Source organism: Marmota monax, unplaced genomic scaffold (genome assembly GCF_021218885.2).
Source record: "Marmota monax isolate L192 unplaced genomic scaffold, Marmota_monax_Labrador192_F-V1.1 WCK01_AAM20220418_F8-fsc00010, whole genome shotgun sequence".
Taxonomy (NCBI): Eukaryota; Metazoa; Chordata; class Mammalia; order Rodentia; family Sciuridae; genus Marmota; species Marmota monax.
In genome coordinates, this window is record NW_026692321.1 from 22,202,887 (window position 1) to 22,215,128 (window position 12,242).

Sequence of the window (12,242 nt, forward strand, 5' to 3'; positions counted from 1 at the left end):
ACAGATCCAAAGGGGAGCCCTTGAAGGAGATAAAAAGATAGAAGGAGATTGAAGAAAGGATTTTATTTCTAGGCATCCTCTTTATAGAGTAATCTTGGGTTTATATATCCCCCTATTAAAATCAAACTTTTAAAAAAAATTTACCTAGAAACACAGGTACTCACATATACAAATATACAAATGTATACATTTTTTAAAGACCTTGGGTTAATAAGGCAAAAATAAGATCATGTATCCATATTAGTTTCTGATTGGTTTTATTTATTTATTGAATAACATATCAGAGACATTCTTCCATACCAGACCATAGGAGTTACCTTATTCTTGTGAATGATTGGGTATTCCATAATATAAAAGTACCATAAAAAAGAACAATCAATTTTCCTTATTGGTAGGCTTTTTTATTTCTCACTGTTCAGTATTACAAATTATACTTCAGTGAATAACCACGTCTTTTATGCACTTCTGTGAGTGTTTCTGCATGGTAGAGATCTTGAAACATAATTGTTAATTAAATTTGTCATTTGTGTTTTGACAAATTCTACCTCATAACTTATCTAAAAGCTGGCACTAAGGTACAATTTTAATAACAGACTAGAAAAAGACCTTTGTACTATAGCCTTGGTAATGTTAAATGTTATAAGTATTTTTATTTTTTGTAATCAAATAGCAGGAAAATTGTACCTCATTTTAATTTTATGTATCACTGATTACTGGTGAGCATATCATACAAAAGATGATTTAGGGTGTTTTAGGAGAAAATTTGTTGAATCTAACCTGAGTTTATATTTATATTAATATTTAATAATCACAACTATATTAAATGTACAATAATCTATTTAACTATACTTATATTTAAGTTATATACACATATAATTGAGCAAAGTTAATTTTAATTTTCCTACAAGAAATGTAACTTGCATAATGTGTTTGGTTTTGTGGGTACTTTATTGAGCCCTCATTTCAAATGAACTTTCAGTCACTTAAACAATATTTTAAATTCATCATATACTTTTTACTCATTATTTTCTGTTGGACCTTTAAATCTGTTACTGTTCCTAGTTCTGACCTTTCTCCCCCACATTTTCTGGGAATGTTCTTTATTTGACGGATCATTATAAATAGCATTGAGGACTTGGAGTTAAGAGGACCAAATACCCCATAACCACCATTGATATAATCAATACTTAGGTTTGAGGCTTTTGTTTGGATTAAAGGAGAATTTTAGAACATACTTGACTTTAAGAAATATAGCAGGGTCCTTTTGAAACCACAAATTTATAAGCCTACTATAGCACTTTACTTTCCCCAAGGAATGGTGGCCAAGTAGATAGAATACAATAAAGGCCCCTTAAGATTAGAATGCTGGACAGTTGGCCAGAGTCATTACTACTAAAATGATTTTTTTTTGACATGGGCCTTGCAATATTCATAATTCAGCTTTGAATTTCAGCAAAATTACAGATTTCTTCCATGTCGTGGACCTTTTGGTTATTCATAAATAGTTGAATGTGTAAATGCCAAGATCCATCTATAAAATGCAAGGGAAATATTAGGTGCCCAAAAGGTAACCGATACTCAGAATTTTTGTTTCTGTTTCTGTTGGTAACATTAGTAGAGGCCTTAGAATTTTTTCCCGGTATCCCTCTTTACTTTACAGATGAGGTGTCCAGGTTTAGTAGTGTGGTCCTGATCATCTTGCATTTGAATGTTAGAGCTTCTGTTGAGGTCTGGGTATGTCCTGGCTCACAGACCTCTTTGATACCAAAATCTCTCAGTCCAGCATTTTTGTCAACAGATCATTCTGTGTCTGTTTCAAAGTCCAGAGAAGACTTTTAAAACTAATCTGTATACCAGTCCATGCTTATGTACATGATGTCACTTTTAACAGCTTATCTTAAAACATGAGGCATATGCCTTAGTTTTTTCCTTACCTCTACTAACATACTAAATGTGTTATTCTTGGCAATACTGAACAGGTTGTGTACAACTTTATCCCAAAGGCCCATGCCCCAGTGGTTTCTTGTAGCTCATGAATGTGTTCCATATACCTCTAGACCTCAATAATATCTAATGAGCAGTTCCGTATGTAAGCTTACTGTTTCATTTCTGTGATCCTACCTTTTTTGTTTGTTTTTGTCTTTATACTGTGGAATATTTTTTCTATTCCCCCTCCTCTCTCTCATCCTCCAAGGGTGTAGGCCTTCTTGAATCCCTTCCCTTTCCCTTAACCCCAGTTGCATAACTTGTTCTGCCTCTATTACAACATATATCATATTAAATTGCTTTCGTTCATTTGTGCACTTAGTTTCCCTAGCACACTGAGAGTAAAACTAGTTGTTAACACTTGACTTGTTACATGAATAAAGTAAGGAGTCTATGAAGTAAAATATGGCTCCTACCTGAGCAGAGACGTCTACGTATCCTAGTGGATTCTATTAGGCTCTGCCAGGGAGTATCCTCCCATACTGTCGTACTCCAATTATAACATATGCAACTGAGTAAGAAGCCTAAGTGGGCCATGTCTTGATTCATATGCTGTTTTTGCCTTTTATCTGGTGTGGCAACTGTTTGAACTACAGATGGTTTGATACCATGGGCAATCAGATTCACATTGTGAGTTAGTGGAATAGGCTGAAGCAGGAGGATTGCAAATTTGAGGCCAGCCTCATCAACGCAGTGAGACCCTGTTTCAAAATAAAAAATAATAATAATAAAAAGGGACTGGTACAGTACTTCTAGGTTCAGTCCCCATTACCCCTCCCCAAAAGGTATTATGAATTCGTGAGGTAAGTGAACGTTGCGTTAACTCTCTAAAGGAAAAGTGGTTATTTGGAGAAAGGTTGTTGGCTTTAACTTGAAGTAGGCATAGTTTTTCAACATGTTTCCTTTGTATCTGTTTTTGGCAGTAAAATGCATATGTCATTCTAAAACTGTGTTTATTTTTTTCCAGGGGTTTTTCAAAAAAGAGTATATCAGTTTTATACAAAGAATGAGTAGAAAATGATGTTAAATGGCATTGTTGCAATTATTTTTCAGTGGTATGGCCTTTATCTTTTATTTTAAAAGGGTTTAAAAGATCACACATTGTATTACTAGTTATTTAGCCATACTTTTCATCATCAGAAACTGAAAACCCCATTTCTACTGCTCCTCCCTTAAGTTTTTGTATGTTGTATGTTATATTCTAGGGAGACATTATGCTTCCATACCAAATTCCTGTGAGTTTCTAAAATTCAGAATAATTTTTGCATAGGAAATAAAATTTGGGAGAATTTTAACATCTTTATCATGTTATTTTTTTAAATGTGAGTTTAATTACAAAAGCAATATATTCTTGAGAAAGAAACAGTGTAGCTGATTGAGTGGGGTCTTCTCACATCAAATTACTTGGAGTCAGATTCCAGTCTTGCCATTTACTAGCTGTGTGACTCTGAGCAAGTTACTTAACATCTTTGTGTCTTGGTGTCCTTATATATATTGTGACTGTTAAATCTATGAATATCAAATATATAAACTAGTGCCAGAATATTTTGAAAGCTAGATATATTTTAGAGTATTGTAATTGAAGTAATCCAGAAGTATAGAATTCCTCAGTCATAAGAGCATAAAGTTCTACATAATTATTTATAGCAGCATTAGTCATAATTTACTTTAAAATGTATAGATGGATTGGGAGTGTAACTTAGTGGCAGACAATGTACTTAGCATGCACGAGGCCCCCAGTTCAACCCCAGCACCAAAACAAAAAGTACTTTGTTGAATTTTCCACCAGTATCTAGTCTTATAACCACTGCTGCAATCAGGAAACCCAGCAGCTTCCTTAATTCCCCAGACTCCCCTTGTGTTGTCCCTTAATAGTCAAACTGTCTTTCCAACCCTAACCTTTACCAACCACTGATCTATTTCCCTCCCCTGTGGGTTTCTTTGTCCAGATTGTCCAGTAAAAGAATTATTTTTTGAATCTGGCTGCTTTTACTCAGTACATTGCATTTGAGATTAACTTAAAATGCTGCCTGTATGGGAATTTTATCTTTACTGCTGAGTAATATTTCATTATATGGATTTCCTAGTTTGTTTATTCACTTACCTCTGGCTGATGGTTGGGTTATTTCCAGTTTCTGGCAATTATGACTAATGCTTCTATAAATAATTATGTAGAACTTTCTGCAAATAATTTTTAATTTTTCCTGGTTATTCAGTAGTGGATTTTCTGGCTTTTGTGGTAAATACAGATTCAACATTTAAAAAAACTGCCAAACTGTTTTCCAGGATAACTATACCATTTCATATTCCCACCAGCAATGTATGTGAATTCTGGTTGCTTCACATCCCTGACAGCATTTGGCATTTTCAATTGTTTTTGTTTTTTTAAAATTTCAGCTATTCCAAATATTTGCAGCTAATTCTTAACCCAGTTAACCCATCAACCCTTGAGACTTGGAAGAAGATACAGAAAAGAGCTAGATTAAATGCAGAGCCAGGGAGTAGCTCATAAGCCGGGGTGGGAGCTCAAGCATTAGATTTGTGAACGCTGTGGCAATATTTCTCGTATTCATTGTTCCATCCCCAAGTTACTAGCACAGTGCCTGGCGCACAGTATGGATCTCTGTATGTTTACTGATCTTTGAAAATGAACAAATAATTGAAATCTTGGGAAAGAAATAGGAGAAGGATAGAGAAATAATTTTAGATTAGATTTGGTTTGAATAATCCCAGTATATTCATATGACACATCCCTTTACATCTTTTAAACCTACATTTAAATACATGCTTATGGTGGTTGCAGTGGTGAACACCTGTAATCCCAGTGGCTCAGGAAGCTGAGGCAGGAGGATCCAGAGAGTTCAAAGCCAGCCTTAGCAAAAGCAAGGTGCTAAGCAACTCGGTGAGACCTTGTCTCTAAATAAAATACAAAATAAGACTGGGGATGTGGCTCAGTGGTTGAGTGTCCCTGAGTTCAAGTCCCAGTAACCCCCCCCCCCAAAAAAAAAAAAATACATGCTGAAAGATTAACATGGATCTCGGAATTTTGGCTTCTTAGGAGGTAGCATGATGTAATGGAAGAAGCAGTAGGCAGAAAAGATTGGTTGTTATTAACTGTGTGGATTTAGGAAAGCCATATTTTCTTGGGCTGCAGCTTTATCATTATACAATGAAAAGATTTCAGTAGATAGCTAAACTCCTTTGATTTTTATTTTTTTTTTTTAATCACATCAAATCAAATTGGTAAGTGAGGAAGACTCAGACCAGAGCCTTTCTTTGATACAGAAACAGTCTTGTATGGACACAGTGTGAAGTGTTGCTGCAGGGAGGGGAGGAGCCAGTGTTAGACAGAAAGCTTGCTGTTGGCTGATTGGCAGGAAAAAACCAGCAGATAGAAAAAGATAGGGATTTTTCAAATAATAGAAGTATTGCAGGAATATGATTATGGTTGTTGTTAGGGGAAGACAGGTGTTGAAAATACTAAATTTAAAAGTTTTTGTTTTTTCTTTCCCATACAAAGGGATTAAGTTAAATTGAAGATTGGGGAGGAGCTGTTTATGGTTTCTCTTAGTGCCAGGAAAAGGACCTGAGACTCAGAAAACATGAAGTGTAGGATGTACTAGAACATAGACCCTTCAAGCCCTGGGTGAGCTGGAGTTGTTCGGCCCCATTTCCCAGCAATCTTTTTCTTCACCATTACTCCCTCACCTCACTTCTGAAAAGTTCAGATATGAAGGTTATAAAAGCAATTCTTAGTAGATATTTATTCTGTTTGTACTTTGAAGGATTTTGTATACACACTGTCAGGTATTGGTAGAGATTTAAAAATACGCTTGGAACCCAGATAAACTTGATTCTCTCTTGGTAACGGGTATTTGACCTGTTTTGTTATTTGACATTTTTAAAAAGCACCATGACATTTGAAATTTTATTTGTTTCCTGCTGTGATTCTTTTTAAAAATTTCAGGGGTCTTGATACCTTTTTAAACACATGAATTTTGAGGCCATTGTTGTTTCCATAACTCTAATATTTCTGACACTTTTGTTATCCTTTAGCAAAAAATATTTTTGCTCTAATGTAGTTTAGATTATGAAATCAAAAGTGTTTGATTTTTCATTTTAAATAGTGTTTCTAACCATTTGTTTTATAATATCCACATTATGTTCTAGTTATGAGGATCCCTTAAAGTAATCCTTTGGTAAATAGTTTATTGAAGAATCTTGACTTCTCCTTACTCCTGCAGCTCATAAAGATCCAGTTTAATACCTAGTGTCCAAAGGTGTTATTTTATAATCTAATGTAAGAAAGATAATTCCTAGATTAAAAAAAATTAAAAAATTATTGCTTTTAGGTTTCCTGACCTTAGGAAGCTATTCTGCACTTCTTTGTTCAGTATTTCTACTTCTGGGTAACCAAAAACTCTGGAATATTTTAAGATTTTGTGTTAGATAATATCCCAGAGAAGAAAGCATACCACTTTACACCCAGTACTAATCGATAAAAAAGGCTCCTTAACTAGACAATTTTGTTCTGGAAATCAGGCATATACTATTAAGTGTATCAATTCCTAATGTACTTGTGGTTGTTAGACATGTAGAATGTATTGGAGGGTCACCTCTATGAAATTCAGGCTCTTATATCCTTTATCAGAACCTCTCAATAGCCCTGTAATTAAAAATTATTATATGCATCATGCTGATATAGAATTTGAGTAGTTAAATGTATAGTAACAAAATGTCTTTTTTTTTTTAATGTTTTTCAGAATCATGGTGTCATGGAAAGGGATTTACTTTATACTTCTTCTGTTTTGGGGAAGTTTTTTTGGAAGCATTTTCATGCTGGGTCCCTTTTTACCCTTGATGTTTGTAAACCCATCCTGGTATCGCTGGATCAGCAACCGCCTTGTGGCCACCTGGCTCACGCTACCTGTGGTAAGTTACTCCACAGAAAGAGGCTATCCACTTAGACCAGTGGGGCCAACCCATTGATTTAATTTTCATTAGAGTCAGCATTGAATTGTAGAAGAAGCATAGTCCTTCATATTATATGAGAAGTGCTAAACTTTAAAAAAGGGAAAATATAAAAACTGGAGCGAATAAAATTAATTCATGTCCTTAAAATAAAACACCTAATTAAGAACCATATTAAAAATTAAGAGCTTTTTTCCATATTCTTTATTAATTTAATATTTTATTTTCCATCTTTGAAGTGTATTTTACATATAATAGAATGCACAAGTCTTAAAAAGTATGGATGGAGAATTTCTATGCTTATTTTGCGTGCTACTTTGTACTCTATAAAATGACAAAAATTAAGATTCGTATACCACACTTTTTCTCGAAAACTTGTGATATTGATCTGATTGATTCACTTCTTCCCAGTAATAGCAGAATTAGGAACACAAAATTTAGGAGTAAGGTGATTTCTTATCTATCATACTGGGTTAACAGCATTTGTAAGGTCACTGTGCATACAAATGGGCAGTAGAGTCTCAGAACACACAGGTATTCTGAGTACGGTCACACACACTGCTGTGAGCACAGCTCCCTCTGATCCAGAGCTGATGACTTTCTGTGGGATTTCAGTTCACACTTTTGCTTCTCTGGGACTGGGAAATAGCTTCAGTCCTTTCTGTTACTTCTAATTAGCAGAACCTTTTCTCCAAATTGAGGGAGGTATGGGTTGCTGCCTTTCCCTTTAATATTCAGAGTGTTCTGTTCCTTGTTTTTCCTGAGCAACAGCTGGAACTTAATGTTGCTGAGTTAATTGATCTGTCATGGTAGAAAGGCGATGGGTATAACACCTGGAAAAGAAAACAAGAAGGGGAATGATCTTTTTTACTTTTTTTTCTTTTAATTTAGTTGCCTATTTCCCCCCAGGATGCAGGCAGACTGTCTGCCCATGTGATGTTTGTAGAAAGGAAAGTTATACTAATGATATAGACCCCTCAGGTGGAGGTTGATTGGGAAATATTTCCAGAAACAGCGGTTGGTATGATTTCCTACCTTGATGGAGTAAGTAAAAAAGTTTCCTGTAAATTGAATGTTAATAAATCATTTACAGTGTACTCTTCATGTTTTAAAGATTAATCCTGTGGTGAATAATGTTATAAAGTACACTCATCCCTTGTTACAAGTTATTTATCTTTTTATTCATATATTTAAAATATATATATATAAATTTTTATTTACATATGTTTTATGAATTGTGATTCTGCTAAACTATAAGCAGCCCTGTCCCTCCTTCCTCTTCCCTCTTTTCCTGTTTTCTATACTTAAATTTGTCCTACAGGCACAAAGATAGGAATGCTAATATGCTGGTAGATAATAAATAACCATAGTATGGTTGTATATTTAACTCAAATATAAAGAAAAGTATTAGAGGGTTTTGTTAAAAGGAAAAAAAAAAGTAAAAATCCAGGGGTGATTATGATAACAGCTGTTGACATGCCAGGTGCTTAAAGAGGATGGCCTTGTTTCAGGTGCTACCGTTACCCCCATTTTACAGAAAAGGAATTAGGAACTTTGAGGAATTAAGTTATTTGCCCAAGGTCACGTGTATAAGCAAATTATTTAAGTAGAGCTGGGATTAAATCCAGTTTTCTAATTTTAGGGCTTTATGTGATAGAAAATCTTCAAGAACCTGTAAGAATCACATGGAGCCTTAGCAATCTGTAGTTTTAAAGGAGTTCATGGTGCCTCATGAAGGTTTCCAGAAGAAGAAAGTTTTAAGTTCTTTCAAGCTAGGGAATACCTGATTTGAGGAAAAAAATATCTGAGAAACTGATAAACTAGTAAATTAGTGTAAGTAATTGAGTGGTTCACTTATAATGGAAGAGAGAAATTTGCAAGAAATAGTCACAGAAAAATTTCTCTTGCTAAAGAAGCCAAAGACAGGTTGCTTAATTACCTGGAACATGGTACATATTAATAGTATTTGTTAGATGAATGGATAAACATAAAGTTTCAAGTTGGTATGAAAATTTATGCTGATTTCATTATATGAGCTGTGCAGTGTTTAGTCTTTCTGTTTTTGAAAGTGTGTAAATTATTTTCTTTTCACCCTTATGTCTCATTGGATTACTGGCTAACTGATTTTCTTTGTAGAAAGAATTTTGATAATGAATTTACTATCCTTAGTAGATGTTGGCCTAATCAGATCTTCTCTTTCTTGTTTCATAAATTTTGGTGAGACAAGTAGGAAATTGTTCATTTTAGTTAGTTCCTTTTAATATCTGTAGGTTGTATAGTTATATCCCCTTATTTATTTCAGGTATTGGTAATTCCTTCTGTTTACTTAGTCATACTTACAGAAATTTGTCAGAAGTTAATTTCTCAAAGAACCAACTTTGGCTTTATTTTTCTGTTGTTTTTTTGTGTTATTTCATTGATTTCCTTTCTTTAGTTTAACTTGCTTTTTAATTTATTTTTAGCTTATTAAAATGGAAGATTAATATAATTGTTTTTCTTTTCTAGTGTCAGCATTAAAGATATATATTTTCTCTCTAAGCAGTGTATCAGCTGCATCTCACAGATTTCCATGCTGTATTTTCTTTATTGTTTGGTCTTCCTTGCATCCTTTCTTCCTTGCCAGCTTTCTTGCCTGCTTGCTTTCATGCTAAGGACCAAACCCAGGACATTATACATTTGAGGCAGTCATTCTACCACTGAGCCACATCTGCAGCCCCTAAGATATTTCCTAATTACATTTGTAATTTTTTCTTTTGTTAGCATAGGTAGATAGCTATAAATGAGCAAGGTTGGGAGAAGAAAAGGTGAAATGGAACCAATGTTACGTTGTAAGGAGGCAAACCATTTAAGGACATAAATCCACCCTCCCTCGTGTGGGTGGGCTGTGGAAAAAATTCATCCTGGGAATGTGGGTGGCTTACCCAGAACCAGCAAAGGGTACTCCCAGTCCCCTCCTCACATTCCAGAAGAGGGTCCACCACCTTCCTGTGTAAATTAACAGGGACATATCATGTCTCCAATGCTGTGCATGTGTTCATGAGCTGCTCTAAGGATCATTTAGCTGCTATGTGAGCTTCCTCTAGTAGTGCCAGGCCAAAAAGGGCAGAATGACCTGAATGATTAAACAGGTCTTCAGTTTCCATGGGTGCATGTATGTGCCCTTTCACAAGAGGGCAGCAGTTGTACAGGCAAGGCTCCAAAAGGTGTGGCTACTTGCCCTAGCAGAGTTTTCAATTTTGAAAGCAGTACACATTCAGTAGAAACCTACAGCAAATTTTGAATTTTGATCTTTTGCTGAGATAGTGATATAAAGTATGATACTCTTGGTGATTCTAGGCAGCAGCAGTGAACCATGGTTTGCAGTTAGCTATGTGATACCAAGAGTAAACAAACTGATACTCTGTAGTGAATTGTGCCTCTAAGCTGTGAGAGTCAGTAGTTTTGGTGAATTAAGTGCATTTTCAACGTATGATGGGTTTATGAGGACATGGCCCTCTGATAAATCAGGTATTGTCTGTATATTTTTGCTTCCTTTATATAATGTCATTTTTCTCTGGCCACTTTTAACAAATCTTTTTCTTTTTGGTTTTCAGCAATTTAATCGTGATGTGTCCACCTGTAATTTTACTTAAATTGCTGTATATGTTTCATTGGTCTTAGATTTCTCTATGTTGTTGGTTGGTTGTCTTACTCTAAATCGAGAAATTTTGGATCATTATTTCTTCACATATTTTTCTACTCCATGTCTTCTCTGTCCTCCCCTTCTTGGGTGATAATTACATGTTTGTTAGATTGTTTATATTGTCACACATGTCACCAAGACTCATGTTTTCCCTTTTCTTTTCTTCACATCTATCTAGTTTTCAGTGAGTCTTTATTTATTTATATGTAGTGCTGCGAATCAAACCCAGTGCCTTATACATGCTAGGCAAGTGCTCTACTATGACTGGGCTATGACTCCAGTGCCTCATATCTATTTTTTATATTTAATCTATTGATCTGGTTTCAAGTTCAGTGATTCTTCTGTCACCTCAAGTTGGTTGTTTTGTTCATCTACTAGATTTTTATTTAAAATACTATGCTTTTAAGTTTTGGAATTTATATTGGGTCCTTTATTGGTTCTGTTACTTTCTTGAGATTCCTCACCTAATTATTCATTTTGACCATATTTTCCTCTAATCACCTGGATGATACGTGTAGTGCCTTTACTCTGTCAGGGCTGGAAGCAGAAGCCATCCTCCTTATTTTTGCAGAATTCCCCCCCCCCCCCTTCTTAATAGAATGATCTTTTGTGTTTTAACTTTTGTGGATTGCAAAAGTAGTTGGTGGGATTTCTGAATATTCATCCACTGTTTTTTTTTTTTTAAGAGAGAAAGAGAGAGAGAATTTTTTAATATTTATTTTTCAGTTTTTCGGCAGACACATCTTTGTTGGTATGTGGTGCTGAGGATCGAACCCGGGACGCACGCATGCCAGGCGAGCGAGATACCGCTTGAGCCACATCCCCAGCCCCCACTGTTTCTTAAGTAGATTTAAATTCTGGCTTTCATTTAACTGAAAGACCTTCTTCTTCTTCTTCTTCTTCTTCTTCTTCTTCTTCTTCTTCTTCTTCTTCTTCTTCTTCTTTCTTCTTTCTTCTTCTTCTTCCTCCTCCCTCCTCCCTCCTCCCTTCTTCCTTCTTCCTTCTTCTTCTTCCTCTCTTAAGACTTTTATCTTTATTAGAAACAAAAGTTGACTTTCCAGGACATGAATTTTAAGTTGCATTTAAAAATCTACTTTAAGGACATGAAGTCTAGTCTTTTATTCCAGCTCTCAAATATACCATTTGATTATAAGATACTCATTTTATTCTATTACTTTAGCTTATTTCAACTCCTTGACCTGAAGATGGATTTCAAAGCAAGTGCATGACACCAGTGGTTTGTCCTATTGATATTTTCTATTTTGATTTTATGGATTGGATGATATTAAGGCCACTTTGGCAATGAATGACTAGAGAGCATCATGACTCTTCTTACAACCCACACCAATTGCCATGGAACTGAGGCCCTTCTAGATCATGTTTTTCCATATTATATTTATTATTAAGTAAAATAAGCACATTAATAATTATCTTTATAGTTATTATAAAACCAGAGACATGTCATATTGGATAATTTGATTCTTCATTTACTTAACTTTTTAGTTTTTGTTTCAAAATCTATAAAATAAGAAATTGGAATAGATTATCTCGGAGATCTATTCCCCATTAGTGCTATATAGACAATTCTAAAGCATTTAGAGGC

The 12,242-nt window shown here is 34.8% G+C and overlaps 1 protein-coding gene across 10 annotated transcripts in view; it reads left to right on the forward strand.

The window, feature by feature from the left end:
• Lclat1 (lysocardiolipin acyltransferase 1) overlaps window positions 1–12,242 on the forward strand; it is a 182,158-nt gene that overhangs the window by 80,183 nt on the left and 89,733 nt on the right. For 7 of the 10 annotated variants that reach the window (XM_058578444.1, XM_046441570.2, XM_046441575.2 and 4 more), the window contains one exon: window positions 6,750–6,918. In XM_058578444.1, coding sequence (XP_058434427.1) covers window positions 6,754–6,918 — 165 coding nt within the window. In that variant the 5' untranslated portion in view covers window positions 6,750–6,753. Of the gene's footprint in view, window positions 1–6,749; window positions 6,919–7,848; window positions 8,002–12,242 lie in introns of those variants that run through there. The other 3 variants (XM_058578448.1, XM_046441579.2, XM_058578446.1) reach the window with 2 other exon arrangements.